The sequence below is a fragment of the Amphibalanus amphitrite genome, unplaced genomic scaffold (assembly GCF_019059575.1).
Source record: "Amphibalanus amphitrite isolate SeventyFive unplaced genomic scaffold, NRLGWU_Aamphi_draft 000417F_arrow, whole genome shotgun sequence".
Lineage (NCBI taxonomy): Eukaryota > Metazoa > Arthropoda > Thecostraca > Balanomorpha > Balanidae > Amphibalanus > Amphibalanus amphitrite.
In genome coordinates, this window is record NW_024881911.1 from 509,556 (window position 1) to 529,263 (window position 19,708).

General features: G+C 45.6%; 1 protein-coding gene across 1 annotated transcript; it reads left to right on the top strand.

Moving 5' to 3' along the window:
• Window positions 1-2,523: 2,523 nt before the first annotated feature.
• On the top strand, window positions 2,524-18,473 carry LOC122390971 (general transcription factor IIF subunit 2-like; the record flags this gene model as incomplete). The annotated part of the gene is made up of 7 exons (XM_043384446.1): window positions 2,524-2,544; window positions 3,796-3,899; window positions 14,123-14,196; window positions 14,394-14,566; window positions 15,188-15,277; window positions 17,619-17,740; window positions 18,330-18,473. Coding segments are annotated over exons 2-7 (672 nt in total), but the record flags the coding sequence as incomplete, so codon positions are not given.
• Window positions 18,474-19,708: the final 1,235 nt, after the last annotated feature.

Below are 19,708 nucleotides of genomic sequence, written 5' to 3' on the forward strand. Positions count from 1 at the left end.
ATGCAGCTTTTCTGAGCGAAGGTATAAGTCGCCAGGCTGAACAGCTATTCAGCTTCATGTTTGATGGCGTCAAACTCAGTCAAAATCATGACGTTTACATACGATCAAGCGCACCCTTCAATACACTTACCTACCGTAAAACTCCATGCCAGTCCACTTGATAAGAGCAGTGAGCACTATCCCTTCTTCGCGCTGTCACACGCGCCCAAACATCAACCACCAAATGCCCCAACACCGGTGTGTCGTTTCGTCGCACAGCGCACAGACTGTCACAAACGCTGCACATGATTGGCGCAGAACTGCGCATGCGCGAACAGCCGAACAAGTATGGCTAAACTCGGGCTTTACTCCAGTTAGCCGAAGGACACAGCCAGCTTGATCAGCCCGCGCTCCGCCCAAGTTAAGCCTGTTTTGGATGCGCTGGCAGATGTCGGGCTGAGCTACTGCTATCCGCACGTGGGCATAGCTGCGGCATGCCCCAGCTCAGCCCTAGTAAAAAATGCATTGGATTTGATCAAAGTGGGCAAACCCAAGCTAAGCCCAAGCTGCCCGACGCCTGCCACAGTTCAGCCCAAGCGAATTGCTGGCTGGGTAACTCCGTTCTTTCGGTTTGCCAGACTATAGATAAGTAAAAGAAATTGACCTGTTCCTCGACATTAAAAATGCAAAAAGCCGAATAATGTAGGCATTAAAAAAAACGGTGAATTTTCGGCCACTGGCCTTTATCAAACCAACGTTACAAACAATGTTAGGTATAACCAATATTGCTGTATCGTTGGTTTGCTAAAGGCCAGTGGCCGAAAGCTCACGTTTTTTTTCAATACATTATTCGGCTTTTTGCATTTTTACTGTCGAGGGAAAGTTCAATTTCTTTTACTTATCTAATTATAGGTCCCGATTTTCCCGACTTTTGGGGTCATTGACCTGACCTGGAAGGTCAACCAATGACCTAGGACCTTAACCCGCGCCCCGCTGGGCTATTCAGCCATACGCGCCCTGCTGGGGGGGGGGGAGCAGATTCTGCCCCCCCCCCCTGTCTAACTTCGGACCGATGGTCGTAGAAAGACGGGGAAAACGGCAATCGAAAACTCTCAACAAGGCGGATCTGAAGAGCCCAATTTTTTTGCTTAAGTAGGTCAGAGGTCAGGTCAAGGTCAGGTCAAGGGTACAAAATGCAAGTTTCTACATTATCGGCCTTGCACCGTGTCCGTAGTCGCCAAAGAATGGACTGAGACTGATTGCCCAAAACGTGTTCTTAGGCTACCAAAACAATATTCGTTGCATACAATATCATTCAAAGGTCAAGGTCAAGGTCAGGTCAGGTCACCAAAACAAAATATAGAAAAGGGCACGTGCGACACATGTTTTATGGGTCATTTTATTCATAGAATTCAATAGACACACTCAATAAGTGATATGGACCACCTCTGGATGAATTTCAGGTCGAGGTCAGGTCAAGGTCAGGTCAAGTGAGGTCAAATTTTGAAGTTGGTTGTTAAGGCCTAAAAAGGTGTCTATCTGATGTAGTTTTTCACGGCAAATCAAATGGTGCTATTTTTGTTTCCGTACGAAGTCTAGAACTTCCAAAAAAAATCATTTTTCAAAAATTTTGTGTGTCGTGACGTCATAAAATTTTGAATAACTCCCACATTTTTTAACCGATTCTTCTGAAAATTGGTATGTAGGTGCATAAAGAATACTTCTCTGATATATATTCCGGTTTTTCGATACACTCAAAATTTGGATTTTATAATTATTTTCCCAAAAAAAGTCAGTTAAAAAAAAATTTGGGGCAAAATCCAAAATTTCCAAAAAACCGAGATAGCTATTTCATATTTGATAAACAAAGTAGAATCACGTATAACCTTTTTTTTGTTACGTCTTGATTCCTTTAAAAATAAAGATGTTAGCGGTGCTTGAAATTTTACCGTTTTTTAAAGGCGAAAATGGCGAACATGACGTCACTAAAACTTCATTTTCAAAAAAAAAATCCGACGGATTTCGCTCAAATTTTCAGGGAACGTGTCAAATTGATGTATGATTAGGTACTGAAAGTTTGACGTCGCTGGCGTAACGCGTTTAGAAGTTAATGGCGAAAAACGGGAGGGGGGCAGATTCTGCCCCTCCCCTCCAGCGGGGCGCGGGTTACAATTGGGCAAGGCTATGTAAACCAATAAACCAATAAACCAAACTTCTAAATGCAATTGGGTATCATCGGCTTCCTCTCGTCACGGGCAACACGCTCGTTTTCTCCACGAAGCTCTAGCTCGATCAGGGGCGAAACGGCAAGGGGAGTCCGGAGTTCAACAGAGCTCTCCCCTCTCCCCCTTATACGTTCGCGGCTGGCAAAACACCAATACGGGCGAAAGTAAAGATTAGTGTTGAAATCAAGTTGAAATATCATTGGTAAAGGAAATTTTTTTTTTAAATTTGGCTGCCCATAAAATGCGACAATTCTGGCTGTTCTGTTTCGTTCGTGGCGAAAGTGCCCAGGCGGCACAGGGATAGGCACAGGCATTGCTTTCGCCTCTCGTCTTGGCCTCGGTCATTTACAGTCAAGATTAGAGTTCAGTCAAGAGATATAGGGCCTTGGTCAAGAGTTCAGTGCTGGAGTTCTATAGCCTTGGTGCTGCTCAAGGCCCTATACACCAAGGTCATATATAGTGCTATACACTGGTTTCTTATAGGTATATTCAAGGTATCTTGATATACTGTGCTGCTCGTGTACCATCTTTGACGGTATCGATGGTGACATTCGAATGAATTTTACAGGCTATGCAAATTCCATAAGCTAATTGGTTAATGGTTACAAAAGAAATGCCCGGACACGATGGAAATTTACTGAACAGTCGCGTACCTTCAGCCCCCAGTGATGTTAAGCCTATTTATCACAGTGTATATAAATACTACTTATTACACTGTGGCTTGGCCTAGTTTGGCCTAACCTAGGTACTGACTCCTATAGATAAGTTTGGCCCAAGATTCCTATAGTTTGCCAAATTCCGCCCTTGGATGAACCCAGTGTTTTTATAGTTATACCTTGGATGGACCAAACAGCCTTGGGAAGCTTAAGTATTTAATTGGATTCAAGCTGATAAGGCCCATCTTTCTGGCATATATACTTGATTGAGTGCCTACCTACCTTACTAGTTTGTTTGTCACAACTCTTTCTCCATCTGCGTCCAAGTCCGCATCAATAGGTAATGACTGAAACAGCCTGGCTACAGCCAGTAGTTGTCACCTCTGACACTAATGGCTTGATGCCCACTGGGCACACATCGTACATATCATCCCTTGTGCTGATGAATAAACAGATGGGCTAGAAACTGAAGGTTTTTACTGAGTCATTGGGTCTGTTCCAGTGGTTAATCTAAAAATATCTGAGGAGGTTGGATGAGCTTTCAAGAGTCATTTTAGAGCTGGGGCAGGAATACTTTTATGGGGAAATCAGCTGTTTGAGTTGGTGGGCTGTAATGGTCAGCAATTTATGGTGCTTAAGCATTGATTTTGAGATAAACATTGCTCTCAAAGAAAAAGACCATAGATGAATATTGAGAATTACTATTAAAAATATCATATCCGTCTCAATCCCCACAATCATTTCTACATTGCTCAAATCCATGTTGTAAAAAAAGTCACATTTGCATGACATGCCTCAAACAAGAGGGGTCTGAGGGACTTAGAGAAGGTTGGAACAACTGCTGGAACAGACCCATAGGCTCATAGTCATTTTATGGTTATTGTTTTTCAAAGATATCCTGGGCAAGCCAATATTCAACTTTTTTTCTTCCGCAGGTTGCAGAGTCCTTGTCTGAAATTCTGTAAAGGAGATGGCAACACAGATCCAAGAAGGAGAGCTGGACTGCACCAATGCTTCAAGAGGAGTCTGGTTAGTGAAGGTGAGACATTTGCATTGTTTTCAAGAAGCCAATTCCTGGTTTTGCAGGCTCTTGGTGTTCCAGATAAAATTTGGATATGTGCTCTGGTATTGGAGACCTCAGCCTAAGAAATGCTGCATAAAATAGTTTGAATTATCTGGAAGAAATGTTGAAAGCAATAAATGATTTGCAGCATTTCTTTCCCTTTGAGAACAGCAATGTCAAGACAAAGTAATGATAATACTAAAATTGTCAGTGGCAAACAGCTGTTCAGGTTTGGTCAGTAACCTGCATCCCGTAGGGGGGGAGGGGGGGGGGGCGAAACTGTCCCTTTCTGTCCTTTTCCGTAGATATCTTTTTCCCGTACGTTTATTTAGAAGGCAAACAACTGAGGACGAGCGCATCTCATGACAAAGCACAGGAAACGAAGAGCACACCACAATGAATCCAGCCTCTCGGGCCACCAGAATACAAGCCACTCTCGGCGGCTGCCAGCCCCCGCCGGCACGGCCCGGCACTGCAACTTCGTCGGACGGCGCCCCCTAACCACCGACCGGGCGAACGAATCGTCCACCCAACGCGAACGGCCGGCGATCCGCCCGCCCGGCCGGCCGACCGGCCCCCTCAGGAGGGCCGGTTTTCGGTAGATATCTTCCAAACTACATACTGCAGATATTGTCACTAAACTTTCAGGACCCCTCTGAGGCTCCAAACATCAATTTTACACATTGTGACCATTTTTTTCAAAGGCTATGATAGGTTGGCCACAAATGAGGTCAGAATGATGTCATGTTCTGCCATTTTCGACCCAAAAAAGGTTTTGCGGGACAAGCTGTCAGGCCTACAGCTTTGAAGATACAAAAAAAGTTGTTCAAGACCTAAAAGGTGTAGAATTACTAAGGCTATGGTACTGCTATCTCGGATTTTTTACATTGTTGGTTTCTGTCCCAGAAAAACAAAGTACTTTTAAATAATACCTAAAAATAAAAGAGTTAAAAAAACGGAAGATGTGTGGTAACTGATTGTCCCTACCGCCTTCCGTCGACGGGCCAAATTTGAAATCGATACCTCTTTTTTGGCCAAGCTATGACAAAAAAAGTTCAAAATTGGCGAAGTCAAATTTTCAAACTCAGTTTTTAGCAATTCTAGACCATGTGGCGCAAAACGAAGACCACCGTTGAACTCCCCATGACGAGCTGCATCGAAGCGATACCCGTTTTATGCAAAAATATCAATTTTCAAAGTTGACCTAATTTAGCCTGACGTTGACCTGACCTTCACCAAAACGTAACCCAAACTGGTCCCAAGGGTCGACTAACCCACATAATCGCATTTCTCATGTTAAGTGAACTATAAAGCATGTATCACATGACACTAGACTAGTTCATATTATGACCCTCAGTGACCTGATGTCTGTGCCTGGTATCAGTAGCCTCAAATAGCAAAATATGTGTTAGACAAGTCTCCATCGATGATTTTCAATAACATGCCTTTTTCTTAAATTGGGTCACAAGGTTCCCCGGTGGGACTATCGAACGCCGTTTGAATTGTGAAAATCGGCCGGTCACTTTCCGAGATCCAAAGGGGGCCGAAACGCCCCCTTTCCCACCCCACGGGTGGCAGGGTCCGCCGATAGCATTACGGGGCGCGGGTTAACCCGTGCATGACTGGGGTATTTTCCATAACGCGAGTGACTGGGGGGGGGGCTCTCCAGAGCCCCCTCCTATCTTCGAAACTACTGGGCCGATCGTCAAAATTCAAACAGTGTCTGATGGCCCTGGAAAAACTGTTGAGGGAAACCTATTTTTATTGACGTCGAGGTCACCGATGACGTCACAGGTCAGGTCAAAGTAAACATTATCGGCATTTTTGCTTGTTCACAATTTAGGCTCTGGCCGCCGGCTAACAAGTCCGATCAGGCTCTTTTTTGGGTTACGTACTCCTTGATATATGCCTTAGATACCCTGAGAGTACCGAACTTTAACTTCGAATTTTTCAGGTCAAGGCCAGGTCATCCTAGGTCACGAAAATTGTGTATCATGTATCGGTCACGTGACGCATGTTTTCGGTCCATTTTACTCGTAGATATCGAAAATAATGTCGTCTGTGTCATTTGAGGTCATTTTCAGCTGAATTTACCGGAGGTCAGGACTCGGGTTACTTTCAGGTCAGAAAAGGTCAAATTTTGAAAATGATTTTTTTTTTAAACAATAAATGTGCCTATTAGATGCAGTTTGAGCTCAGGAACACGATGGTAGGGGAGAGTGGGGTAAGATGCCCAGGGTGGGAAAGACGCCCCACCCCCTCTAGCGGGGAAACAAAGAATCGAACCTGGAAATTAATGTTCTTAGCGTAAAGCGGAAGCCTGCCTTGTTAACTGCACAAAAATTTGCGAAGCTCAGTTGGGCAACGGCTGGCTGGTGATTGCATGTTTTTTATTTGCTGCTTTCAAAAAATATTTTGGCGTCAAAACATTGTAAATATCAAAGAAGGTAGATAATTTTTGCGTCCCTAGCTCTAGTCGTGATACATTAGCATGCGTGTACTGTGTCCCAAACAGTTTGTTTCAGGGTGTAGTTTTCTGGCTAACAAATTGTGCTGATTTAATGTTACTTCGGTACCTTGGGGTAAGATGCCCCCTGTCCTGATGGGGAAAGACCCCTAAATCCGTAGGCTGTCCTTCAAGCAGCCCGTCAAATTATTTATTACATACTTGTGATGAGAGACAAAAGCCGATCTGGGACTATTGAGAGTCCGGTACGGTCGGGTGCTCCCCATGCCGGTCTCTCGGCCCACACAGCGACTTTTTGGGCGGCATCTGACTCTCAGAGCCCTCACGACGGCCTCTGTGGGCCCCATTATTGGTTTCAGGGCCCCTCACGACATCTTTTGAGGGCTCCCACGTTGGCCCCACGGGCCGCGCTGGCATCTGAGGTCCCCACGATGGGCTCGAGGGCCCTCAAGCATCATGAAGACCTATAAGGGCCCCACAGTGGTCTCCGAACGCCACCACGGAGGCTTGTTTGGCCACGCTGGACTATGATGGCCCTAACGATGACCTCTGAAGCCCCTTACGACTACTTTTGAGGGCCCTTACGATGACGTTTAGTGTCTACTGCAGGCTCGAAGGGACTACTGATTCGTTCAGGCGATTCACGTGCATATTTATGTCACTTATAGTGCAGGGGGCATCTTACCCAACGCCAGGGGGCGTCTTTTCCACCCTGTGGGGTAAGATGCCCCCTTTCGTTTCTTCAGGAAAATGCTTAATAGCAAAAAAAGTTATCATATTTCAGTCACGAAAGTGTGATATTTTTGGAGAAAAATGATGTCGGCTTCCGTTGAAACTCCAAGTTTTGGCTTTCTGATCGTCATTTTCGAATAATATATGACATAGTCAAACCCTGGGCATCTTTCCCCACTCTCCCCTACCATTTAGCTTGCTGTACGATGTCAAAAACGTACTGAAAAATGGTTTTTAAAAATATATGATTGTAAAATTTTGACAATAATGCTAATAACTTGGTTATTTTTTAAAGATATTGGGCTAAAACCTGCTAGAGTAGTTCATCAGTGTGTGTTCAATCACACATATTCCGGGGTTTTGCGAAAAATAAAAAACTTCTTAAAAAAATATATATTTTGGAACTGTAAAAAAATATTTTTCAAAAGTTTCAAAATTTCGAAAATTCGAAACAGCAGTAATTTGATAGCTACGTGTATTTGTAGTCCACTGATGTAAAGAAATTGGATCCTCGTCTTTTCTGAGGTGAGGTCACTTGACCTGACCTGCTGACCTGACCTTGAGAGCCCTGGGTCTGAAATTTTCACAACCTGTGTGGAAAAGATGCATAAACAGGTGTGCCAAAAACCGCAGGGGAGGGTGTGTGCAAACTGCAAACACCCCCCCCCCCGGCCCGGCGTGAGTTAACCCGCGCACCGACGGGGGTCTGCGCCAGCTTAGAACCGACGGAGCGGGGGCGGTTGACCCCCCCCCCCCCCACCTGAGATCTCGAGAACGAAGCAAGATAGAGACTAGCGGTAAACGGCATGGGGTACGCCCAGACAAGGCCTAAATTTTTACGAAGGTAATTTTCAGGTCAGGTTTTCAGGTCAGGTTTTCAGGTCAGGTCAAAGATGACGTCACAGGGGCCAAAAAAAGTCAATATGGTGGCGCAAAATATGAGGAGTTTTTCTCGAATAACTTTCGAAGTAACCAAGCTAGGAACAAACTAATGGCACCATCGTGATCCTCTCGTCAATCCGAATCGAATCATATATGTGTTGACCTCGAAAAGTGAAGGTCAAAGGTTGACCTCAGGTCACGTGACCTCAAGGTCAACTTGTATATCGTTCGATACGCCTTGACGAGCTGAATACGGTGCGACCATCCGCGCGGCGGTACCTTATTCCTGTGAGGAGTTATTAGCAAAAAACCTTTGGTGACCCTTGATGACGTCACATGAACTTCCAGTTGCCCAAGAGCAAAAAAGGCCTCAAGGTAGTCAAGGTTGATCGTATATAAGGCCATCCATGGTATATTGGGCCACTACAACGCGTTTTAGTGAAAAAAACAGGGGGTTAATTTTCCCCCATTGACTTATAATGGCATGGGGAGGTCAAGAAATTGACCTAGCCTTAGGTCATCGATATCAAAATTCCGAGATATGCAAATTGTAGCTACTAATGACCTCGTTACATCCTGCGACTTTCAAAGGCCTCCGTCATCTACTGTAGCTCTGACACGGTGACAAAGTTGCAAAAAAGTGATTTGAGGCTGGGTCATTCGAAGTGACCTGGTGACCTGACCTTGAAAGGTAGGAAGTTCAACCTTGCACACCATGTGACATATAAGTGCATGTATGGCCTAAACTTTTGAATTCATTTTAAAAGGGATAAAAACGCAAGAAATTACCCAACGTTTCGCATTTATTGCTTAGTCATGGGTGTTTGAGTGCGATTGTGACACTTTTTGAATGCATCATGTGAAAATTGCATCTGAATCACACACTTTTTGGAGGAGAGGTCTTTTTCTGGGATGAATCGCTTTTCTTCAAAGGATGAGAAACTCATGTGCCTCGCTTGCTCTTTTATTGCTCCATTTTGGGCGAAGCTTGCTTGGCGCTGAGTTCGTAAGGACTTGTTCTTCTAATAATGAATGTATTCTAAATTATGACCGAGAAGAAAGAGATAACAGTTTCAGGCATAGCCTTATCTAACTTTATATCACACATATATATATATATATATATATATATATATATATATATATATATATATATATATATATATATATATATATATATATATATATATATATATATATATATATATATATATATATATATATATATATATATATATATATATATATATATATATATATATATATATTAGGGTGGTCCTTATTTCCATACAAAATTTTAATTTGTATTTTTTCGCGCTTGCGCCCCCTCAAATGATGCCATTCGTCTAGAAACGTGGAAAAAGAGCAAAAAGAGCGAAATCGGCGGATGCTTTTTGGTGGCTCAATGCATATTAACCCTCGTATGTTTAGGGGGTCGGATGGACCCCATGGGTTTTCGCGAATAACTCACGGAAAAAGCGGCCGATCGCGACAAAACTTTCAGTTCCCCCGAGTTGATCAATTTCATACCTACTCTGAAAATTTCATGACCCTGACCCAAATGACCTTTGACCTGTGACCTACTTCTCGAGACCATGTTTGGCCGGAGTCGCGATTCAGCGTATGTCAGCTCTCATTATCCGCGCGTTTCTAGTCTTTTTGCGATTATAAACGCCCAAACATGTGAAATGATGTTCGTCCCATGCATTACGGTGGGTGTCAAGGTCACCTGAAGGTCAGGTCAGGTCATTGACCTATAATGACCTCGTGTCACTTTTCCGAGTTATACATGTTTCTAAGGCAGTTTTTCGGGCTGATTTCGAATTTAGCATCCATTTGAACATTTACGAAGTAGTTTTAGTGCCTTTGTAACGTGTTACGACGCCATCAGTGGTAGTTGAGACCTACTATGGGTAACCGGCAGGACGCCTAATGGTTGACCTGACCTGACCTGACCTGGTCTAAATGCATGAAGACATCATATGTGATCAAAACTAGCATGAAATTCGTGATCAGCACCCCCAAAAACATAACAGCTTCACTGTACGAAGCTCTTGCAGGTCCCGATTTTCCTGACCATTGGGTCAGTGACCTGACCTGGAAGGTCAACCAATGACCTAGGACCTTAAACTGGACATCATCGGCTTCCTCTCGTCACGGGCCACACGCTCGTTTTTTTCGCAAAGCTCTAGCGCGATCTGGAGCCAAACGGCTCAGGGGTCCAACCGAACCCCCGCCCCCCCCCCCCACACACACACGTTAGACGTTAGACGTTAGCGGAAAGTCGCGGCGTGATGACCGTGGTTCGACCATGCTTTCGGGATGACAGAGTGGCTGTACCCATGCTGGGGCCAGGTCTCACGGCTCCGCGAAGTGGGGACGATTCGGAGCTACTCGAGGTTATGCTTTCCAGCTCCACTTGGTCGGCTGCCGCCCGCGCCTCCTGCGACGCCTTGCTCCTCCTCCTCTCTTCGGCGTCATCCCTCCTCCTCTTCCTCTTTTCTCGGGAATGGAGCGCCATGCCTGCCTCTGTCATTCTATCCCGTCTCCCTGGCTCACGTTGGGCGAGAAGGAAGGCGCGATCTTCCGGGATGGTTACCAAGGACATTGCGTCACCCTGGGCGATATCAAAGATGTTTTCCAGACGTTTCTTGAATGCGTCCTCGTTGCCTGTTTGGGTGGCGGAAGTCCTGTTCTCGGTCTTTTTTAGGCGTTTCCACTCGTCGAAGAGAGTTTCCTTCTTCTTGAACGCTCTCCCCTCGTGCTGGGTGGGAATCCTAGCCCTTGCCCAGAACTCCTCTACCTTCTCTAACGTCCGGTTGGCTGCTTCCCGGACCGTTTCCTAGAGGATTTGGTGGCGGTGGAGGAAGTAGGCGAGAGATTGGCCGCGGGATGGGAGCTTGCATAGGCGGCGGAACGGGGAGGGCTCTTTTTCAAAAAGAGGGGGCCCCCTCTTTTTGAAGGTGTTCCGCCGCTACTGGGAACTTGGAGCCAAGGAGTTCATCACTGGGGGACACCATGTACCCAGAAGTTTGCGTCGTAGACAATCGTTACGCCTGAGGAAAAGGGAACGAACATTGATCGACGAAACGGACATTGAGCGAACATTGACGAACGAACGAGCGTTGAGCTACCAGTAAATAATGAAGTAGGGATCTGAAATTTTGACAGACATGTTTTTTCGTTAAACTGCACCGATTGAAGGGGCGCAAGGTATCCAAATACGATTTTCGAAAATAAGGACCACCCTAATATATATATATATATATATATATATATATATATATATATATATATATATATATATATATATGTGACATTATATCACATATACATATATATTATATCACATACATATATCATATCCATCATCTAACTTTGTATCACACTCTCAAAGAAGAGGATGGTCGCTAAATGTGTCAGGATGTGTTAAAAGGCGAGATCACAATTTTCAAAATGTATCTTTTAGGAGATCTGATGATGGGCTATGCCTGAAACTGTTATCTCTTTCTTCTCGGTCATAATTTAGAATACATTCATTATTATGAGGCTTCGGTTTTCTTTCATCATTATACTTATCATCATGAGCCTCAAACAAGCGCTTTCTCATATGACTTGTTCTTCCTTGCATCTTCGAAGAAATTCAATTCGTTCGGTCGTTCGGTTTGCTTTCATTAAAGATAGAAAGATTACCTAACGTGATATGGCTCATTCATTGCACTTCTTGACATGACGTGACATGACATGACATGACATGACATGACATGACAAATGACATGACATGATAATCCTCAACTTGCACACCATGTTTAAAATTGATGAGGGAAAAGTCATGCCCAATTTCGCGGCGCTATGCGCCGCGGTTTTGCGCTATTCGCGAAAAACCTCAGGGGGGGGGGGCGGTCAACCGCCCCCCCCCCGTCGGTGCGCGGGTTAAGTCACCGATATAAAAATTTATTCATTTTTTACATACTGTTATAACTCTTATCAATCGCTGAGAGTTTCAAGGTGATCGTTCAGTCGATGTAACTATGACGAGCATTCTAACTTTTTCTGAGGTGAGGAGACTCGACGTGACCTGGTGATGGGACTTAGACAGTTGTGCCTGATGCTCAGCCCCTGATAAAGAGAGCTGCAGCCCCCCCCCCCCCCCCAATGGACTGTTCCTGTTTGACCCGCATAAATGTACTGATATATGTAGAAACAATATATTGAGAGTCAGGGGTGTCGATTTCTCAAAATGGTTGGGGGTGCTCAACCCCTGCACCGGGTGAAAGATTGCAGCTTTGCCATGGGCACAACCGTACAAGGCATGGTTGGGTATCCCCATAAGGTACTGATAATCCCGGGATTTCCACTAATATTTCCCAAAGGTTGAACGTTCTTCAAAATCATTCTGCTCGTCCTAGTACTTGGCTACCTCATTACATAAACATCTTTCCGAAAAAAGCGCGTACATTTGCCGGCAGCTCGGCAGCAGCCCCGGCACCTCTGTAATAAAGTGACAAACCGGTGATCGCGATTAGCACCGGTGCAGCAGCCCCTGCGGTCCACAGGGGCGGACATTGCGCGGGAGGCAACGGTATAGCTACGAGGCTCTGGCGTTAATCAGACGATCGCAATAATCGTTGAAAAAAATGACAGGTGATCGCATTTCGATATTTATGGGTTTACGATTTTCCTCAGTGGCGTAGCCAGGTGGGCCCGTGAGGCACATGCCCCCCCCCCCATTAGGTTCAGTTCAGAGGCCCATCGGGTTATTCGGGCCTGAGGGGCACTGCGGCGCCAATTGGCCGCTGAGGGTCCAGGTTGGCTATATTTGGACTCAGAAGGGCCCCACAGGGCTCGTAAGAACACCTCATGGGCCCACAAGTACCAACATTAAGATCTCCATAAGGGCCCAAGCCAGCCTCTGAGGGCCACTTGCCGGCCTCTGGGGGTCTTAACCGGCCTATAGGGGGCCAGCTCTAGGAGCTGCACACCCGCCTGTAATGGCCCCACACTCATTTCTCTGAGGGCCCCTATAACGGCGACTGTGAGGGCCCTCACCGGCACCCCTGAGCGCCACACCGGCGTCTCTGAGGGCTCCACACCCCTAACTCTGAGGCCCTACACCAATGCCTTTAAAAACCCTACATGGGCGGTTCTGAGGGCCCTTGTCAGTTACCAGCGACCCTGACGGCCCTACACAGGTGACTCGGAGGATCCCAGCGGCGTCTGAGCGCACCATGCCAGTCTCTAAGAACCACACATGGCTCCTGAAGGCACCGGTGACCTCTTGATATCTTCTTGTCGGCCTATGAAGGGTCCGTTCCGTAACAGCAGTTCTGAGGGCCCCACGCGCGCCTGTGATGGCCCTAAACCAGTGTCTCTGAGAGCCCCCACAACGGCGCCTGTGAGGGCCGTCACCGGCGACTGTGAAGCCCCCACACCGGCGCCTCCAGTCCGAGGGCCCCACATTGCCATATCTGAGGGTCCCACACTAGTGCCTCTTAAGGCCCTATATCGGTGGCTCTGAGGGCCCAACATCGTAGCATCTGAAGGCCCCACAAGTGCGCATGTGACGGCCACCCTGCCACCGGTGACATTTGAAGGCCCCACACCGGCGACTGAGGGCTCCATCGGCGTCTAAGTCCGTTCCGGTCTCTAAAGACGACCCCACAGGGTTTCTGAAGGTACCACCGGCCTCTGATGGCCCTTAGCCGGCCTCTGAGGGCCCGTCGCCGGTCTCTGGAGCCCCCTGCTGGCTTGTAAAGGGTACGCGCCAGCAGCTCTAAGGGTCCGACACCCGTGTACGACGGACCCACACCAGTGTCTTTACAACTTAACGTCTTTTTTTCGCTCTTCTTCTTAAAACTAACTTTTCTGGCTTTACATCTTTATTTCATGCTTTGTAAATTGCGTAATTGTTTTATTTTTATTAGTGAAAGACTGCAGAACAATTATTCTCCTCAAGCAGAGTTAGTGGGAGTTATTGAGGGACAAAATCATTGGGGGTGCCCGGAAAACCATTGGGGGTGCTCATTTGAGCATTGGGGGTGCTGCAGCACCCCCAAAGGTATACAAATCGACACCCATGTTGAGAGTTAACAATGACCATGTGTCATGCTTCCTTCAGGTTCCCAAATATATTTCACAAAGATGGGATAAAGCTCCAGGAAACATAGAAGTTGGGAAACTTCGCATCGCCAGGTAATATTTATCGATGTATCTATGACGAGCTTTCTAACTTTTTCTGCTGGTGAGGAGACTCGACGTGACCTGGTTACATTTATCCGTTCTTGTGGCCACATTTTTGCTGATACTGATGCACTTTCACCCTGCTCTTTTGCTTAATGTTTTGGAAAGCCTGCAGCTGGCCATACATGATCGACTGTGCTTTTATACAGGACACCGTCAGGACAGAAGTCTGGGCAGTCTGGACGTCCGAAGCTGGACGTGTCTTTCTCCTTGAGCGAAGCGGTGCTGGCAATGGAGAAGTCCGAAGCCATTCCAAAGGACCACAAGTTTGTCATTAGCAACGTCAACAACCAGACGCTCGGCGTGTTCTCTCAAACTACCCGTGAGCTCCTCCTCGGTTATTTGTGGGCTCTGCTGCTCTCCCCCCTCTCTCTCTCGCTCGGCGTGTTCTCTCAGACTACCCGTGAGCTCCTCCTCGGTTATTTTGAGGGCTCTGCTGCTGCTCTCTCTCTCTCTCTCTCTCTCTCTCTCTCTCTCTCTCTCTCTCTCTCTCTCTCTCTCTCTCTCTCTCTCTCTCTCCTCTCTCTATCTCTCTCTCTCTCTCTCTCTCTCTCTCTCTCTCTCTCTCTCTCTCTCTCTCTCTCTCTCTCTCTCTCTCTCTCTCTCTCTCTCTCTCTCTCCGATATGACATTTATGCTTACTGGCTCTTATTTTCTTTGTTCTTGTTTTTTTTTTGTTCTATGTTCTTTGTTGTTCTTGTTCTTGTTCTTTGTTCTATGTTCTTTGTTACGTTTCCTGCTTATTTTGTGTACGTTCTTTGCAGTGTCTCATGTCTCCTGTATGTGAGAACATTTAATGAAATGCGGAATTGAACCTCGACAAAGAGCACACATTTACTTGAACAACTTTTTATGGAAAAAAAACTGAATTTGCGACTTGTGTGGTGCCTTGACATCGTTGTTAATTTGAATCTGTGAACATTGAACGGACTTTTTGTCACCAGCACCGGCCAACAGTAATGCTGTCGTCCCGGAGACGGAAAAACTCATGATGGAAGGAAGAGTTATCCAGCGGGCTGAATGCAAGCCGGAAGGTAAGCATATCATTACTGTGTATCTGTTGTAAGGTTAGCAGGTGTATGTAGTATCGCGAACAGTGACGTAAAGGAAAACAATCATATTTTAATCATTTAAGGTCAGATAGCCAGGTTACCATAAGCGACCTTAATCACGAACAAGTACATGATTGCTGTATTTCCACCTTCCCGAACAGGACTGGCTGCTGCGAACTTTTAGTTATTATTTAGGGTAGCAGGATTAATGGGATGTGTTGTTTTATTTGTTTTATTTTATCTCTGACTTGTTTTATTTTATTTGTTATCTTTTTCTCATCGGTAACTGCACGGACAGGTTGTTTTGCAAATTTTCCATTTTAAATTAGACATTTTAAATAATTCTCTCGTTTTTCCATGCTCTCGAACATCATTTATTATGTTGCTATCGAATACGTATTGAATGTGAGAATTGGAATAGTGACCTGGCCCCACATGTTTTGAGCTCATTTTTTTAGCTCAGTTTTTCGGACATCACCTTCGATAGAGGCGTGGTAGAGCGATGAAACACCTTTGAAATGCATGTATTCAGCTCACAGATGGACTGATCGACTGGCATGCAACTTTACCGTTAATCTGGCAAATTAGATAAAGTCGAACTTCGAAGTTAATTTGTCATCTCGTTTTGATATCTCGAGAGGTCGAGAACCACACGAGCGATTTTGTTTTAGGCAAATATCTTCCGATTTTTTGTTTGCATTGTGCATCGCAATATACATTTAAAGGGAGATAATGAGCTTTCTTTTTTCTTTAATAAAAATTACTCGACATCTATACTATTTCTACTGTAGTTTCTATAAAATATGAAAATTTCCTAGCGCATTTTCGTATGTGAAAAAGGTTTTTATTTTTGCAAAAAAGAAGCAGTACTTGCAGTACTTGTAACACCCACCGAAATGCGTTGTCCTTCTTGTCCTTCTCTATAAAAAAGTCGCAGTATATGGCGCTTTTGTTTCAAACAGCGACGCTTGGGTTTTTGTTTATGTTATCGCCTTGTCGTTGCTTGGTTGTAAGGATTCTAATTTGAATTAGAGTTAATTCGGTTTAGAATTAATTAGATTCGTACATAGTGCCTACTCTTCTTTGTTTCCAAGTATTATTTTGCGCCACAAATGAACGGCATGCGCCAGAAACGCAGCCAAATCTTGCGATTGCGACTACGAAATTCATTATTTTGGCCTCAGAGCCTGAAGCGAAAAATACAAGCATATTTATTTCAAAAAGACTTCAGGTTTGTCGAACGGTGTTATGAGAATTTTGATAACAGTACTGCATAAGTTTTTCAGTGATGCCGCAAAAGTGTTGTATCTATCTTCTTTTATTGTGCAGTCGGCGGGACCGATTCAAAATTGAGTCGTTGCTACTAAATTAGCAGCATATGGCCTCAGATGATAAACAGGAAAAATAGTTGCGTAAATTTAGACATAAACCACCCCCAAACCATGAATATCTTTTGAAGGCACTATAGACGACCATTAACTAACTAAATGTGATGAAGATCAAATGTAAGGAATACGCTCATTTTACAAAATTACATGCAAGTACCAAAAAGTGATGTAAGTACTTATTCAACGGTCATTTTCAACGCTCCCCGCTAACGTGACTTCAAGTTGAGATATTTGCGGCAAGGTACCGCATTGAGCAAAATGGTTTTAATTTACATTATAACTTGTTGTGTTTTGTCAGAAAATGATCCTAACTCAGATTTTGTGGAAAAAGGTCATTATCTCCCTTTAAAAGAATGGAACTGTGGTATATTTGGGAATTGGGACTCAGTGCAAATTGGTGTCAAAGCGTTTTTATTTAATGTCTAAGCTTATAATACTAGTAAAAATATTAAAAAACCCTAAATAGTACCTAAATTTCCTACAAAATACTTGCACAGATGAGTGAGGTCGTCCCCTAACAAAAAATCACTTTTAGGAAATCTAGCAAATCACAATTTTTCGGACATTCAGGGATTGGCCTGACCTGGAAGGTCAACCATACAATTGGATGGCATCGGTTTCCTCTGTCACGAGCAGCATGCTCGTTTTTTTTTTTTTCGTGAAGCTGTAGCTCGATCGGGTCGGGACGAAACGGCTGCGAAGGGGGATACCATAGGGCATAGACGCCGTAAAAAGGCCAATGCGGACAATTGTTAATGAACATGACGATTTCAATACAGAATGATTATGCCCTATTCCAAGTGTGCCTTAGCGTTTTTTTTCGTCAGCCCTCCGTCAGCTGATAAAGATGCCGGTGGTATAATGTTTCAATGCTCGTTTAATTCTCTCGTAATCGCGCTGCGTGCTCTTACACTACCGGTTGTGTACCGGTACAGGTAGCGAGACCTACATGAAACTGAAGCTGGAGGGCTTCCGAAAGTCGGCCGTGCCGGCCCGCATGGCCAAACGGCTGGACGACGTGGTGCACGTGAAGCCCGTGGCCAATCACCGCTACAACGTGAGTGGACGCCCCGCCGGCTGTGGCCGCCATGGGCAGACCGACCCCCGATGGTTTGGGCCTTTGCGGTGGCCTGGTCACTGGCCGTGTTCGATGTTAAGTGTTAATGGATACTTATACACGATTTTTTACGACATGTCCTCGTCATTTGGACGGTCGGAATTAGTAATAAAAAAACGAAGAAAGTGTAAATGTAAATTCAGTTTGATATCCTTCAACAGATTTTTACATTGCATTGCATTACATACTGAGTAGTGAGTAACCTTATGAAATGAAAGCACTTCGGCGTCTCAAATATAATGTTATAGGCTAAATCTTATTGTTACCGGATGTGTAGTAACTTTGGATGTTAGGTTCTGATTTCAAGCTGAACCCTAGAGAGCATATAGGCTAAATCTTATTGTTACCGGATGTGTAGTAACTTTGGATGTTAGGTTCTGATTTCAAGCTGAACCCTAGAGAGCAGAAGATATCTCTCAGTCGCTGATAGCACGAGTATTATTTCATGGCCAATATGTAACTGGGTTAGTGCCGGCCCCGGAAGTTCGTCGATTCTCCCTGACGCTCGCTCTGTCCTTCGCTCCGGCAGGTGGAATTCACCCAAAAGAAGAAGTCCGAGGGTAAGAAGGTTCGAGACGACAAGGATAAGGTGATGAATGTTCTCTTTGCCGCCTTCGAGAAGCACCAGTACTACAACATCAAGGATCTGGCGGGCATTACCCGGCAGCCTGTGGTAAGTCGAATGGCCTCTGACCGCTTCTGCGCAGGTACGCTGAACTACTGTAACAGTGTAGTATGTTTGAACGTAGTTGATTATTTCGACGGGCATGGTCAGTAGAATACCTAATTACGATGCCGACGATCCCCTAAAGAACATCAGTCCGACTGGCCTGTTCCTCTGTGGCACTGATCTGGCCTGTCTACATGCCCCGACCCGGGCAGCTGGTCTGCTCAGCTGTGGTCTGCCTGTCCGACTGGTCTGGTCCTCTGACACTGAGCTGGCCTGTCTACATGCCCCGACCCGGGCAGCTGGTCTGCTCAGCTGTGGTCTGCCTGTCCACTGGTCTGGTCCTCTGGCACTGATCTGGCCACTGATCTACATACCCCGACCCGGGCAGCTGGTCTGCTCAGCTGTGGTCTGCCTGTCCGACTGGTCTGGTCCTCTGACACTGAGCTGGCCTGTCTACATGCCCCGACCCGGGCAGCTGGTCTGCACAGCTGTGGTCTGCCTGTCCACTGGTCTGGTTCAATCGCTAGGTCTGTTCCATCACTGGTTTGGTCTGTCGTACCCTGGTCTGCCTGCTCGGTAGCCTGGTGTCGGTTTTGTTCCGCAGCCAGGCCTCAGTCCTGGTCTGTTTCTCGTTGTATATAGTAGTCCATGTTTTGTCATCTTTACGGAACTCAGTAGGCTCTGCGTTGCCGTGGTAGAAGCTCCATGCTTGGTATTTGTCTCCATTTTACTCATTTATGTAATTTAGCTCAATAAAAATAAGTGTTTGCCATAAAGAGAGATGCTGAACGACTACGACTACTCTGGGATTGTTCGGAGTGAGAGGAAAATGCTTGAGACTCGTCATCAGCTCCGTTGTGACACAGTCATGCCAATTTGTGATCTTCCCGCTCCGTCAGTTAGAGAGAATTCAGCTGTGATCTTGCGTGCTATTGGCCTCAATATAGGGGTTCCAGCGACCAGCAGCATGAACGCGGTGAATACCCTAGCTCTCCCTCCCTCGAGTGAACAGGGATGCACTCGGTCAGAGTCTGACAGCGGGGCCGGGGTCCCTCTGACAGTTGACAGCTGTCGGCTTGACTTCTGTGGGCGTAGGATCCACAACCACGTGTCAAGTGGGAAGGTAAAAGAGGAGGTTAACGGGTTATTTTTGGTGTTCGATTACCCTCCACTTAAACCTACTAAAGGCCGCCCCACACTGGACCTCGCATGCGGGTTGCGAGTTTTGGGTTTTCGGG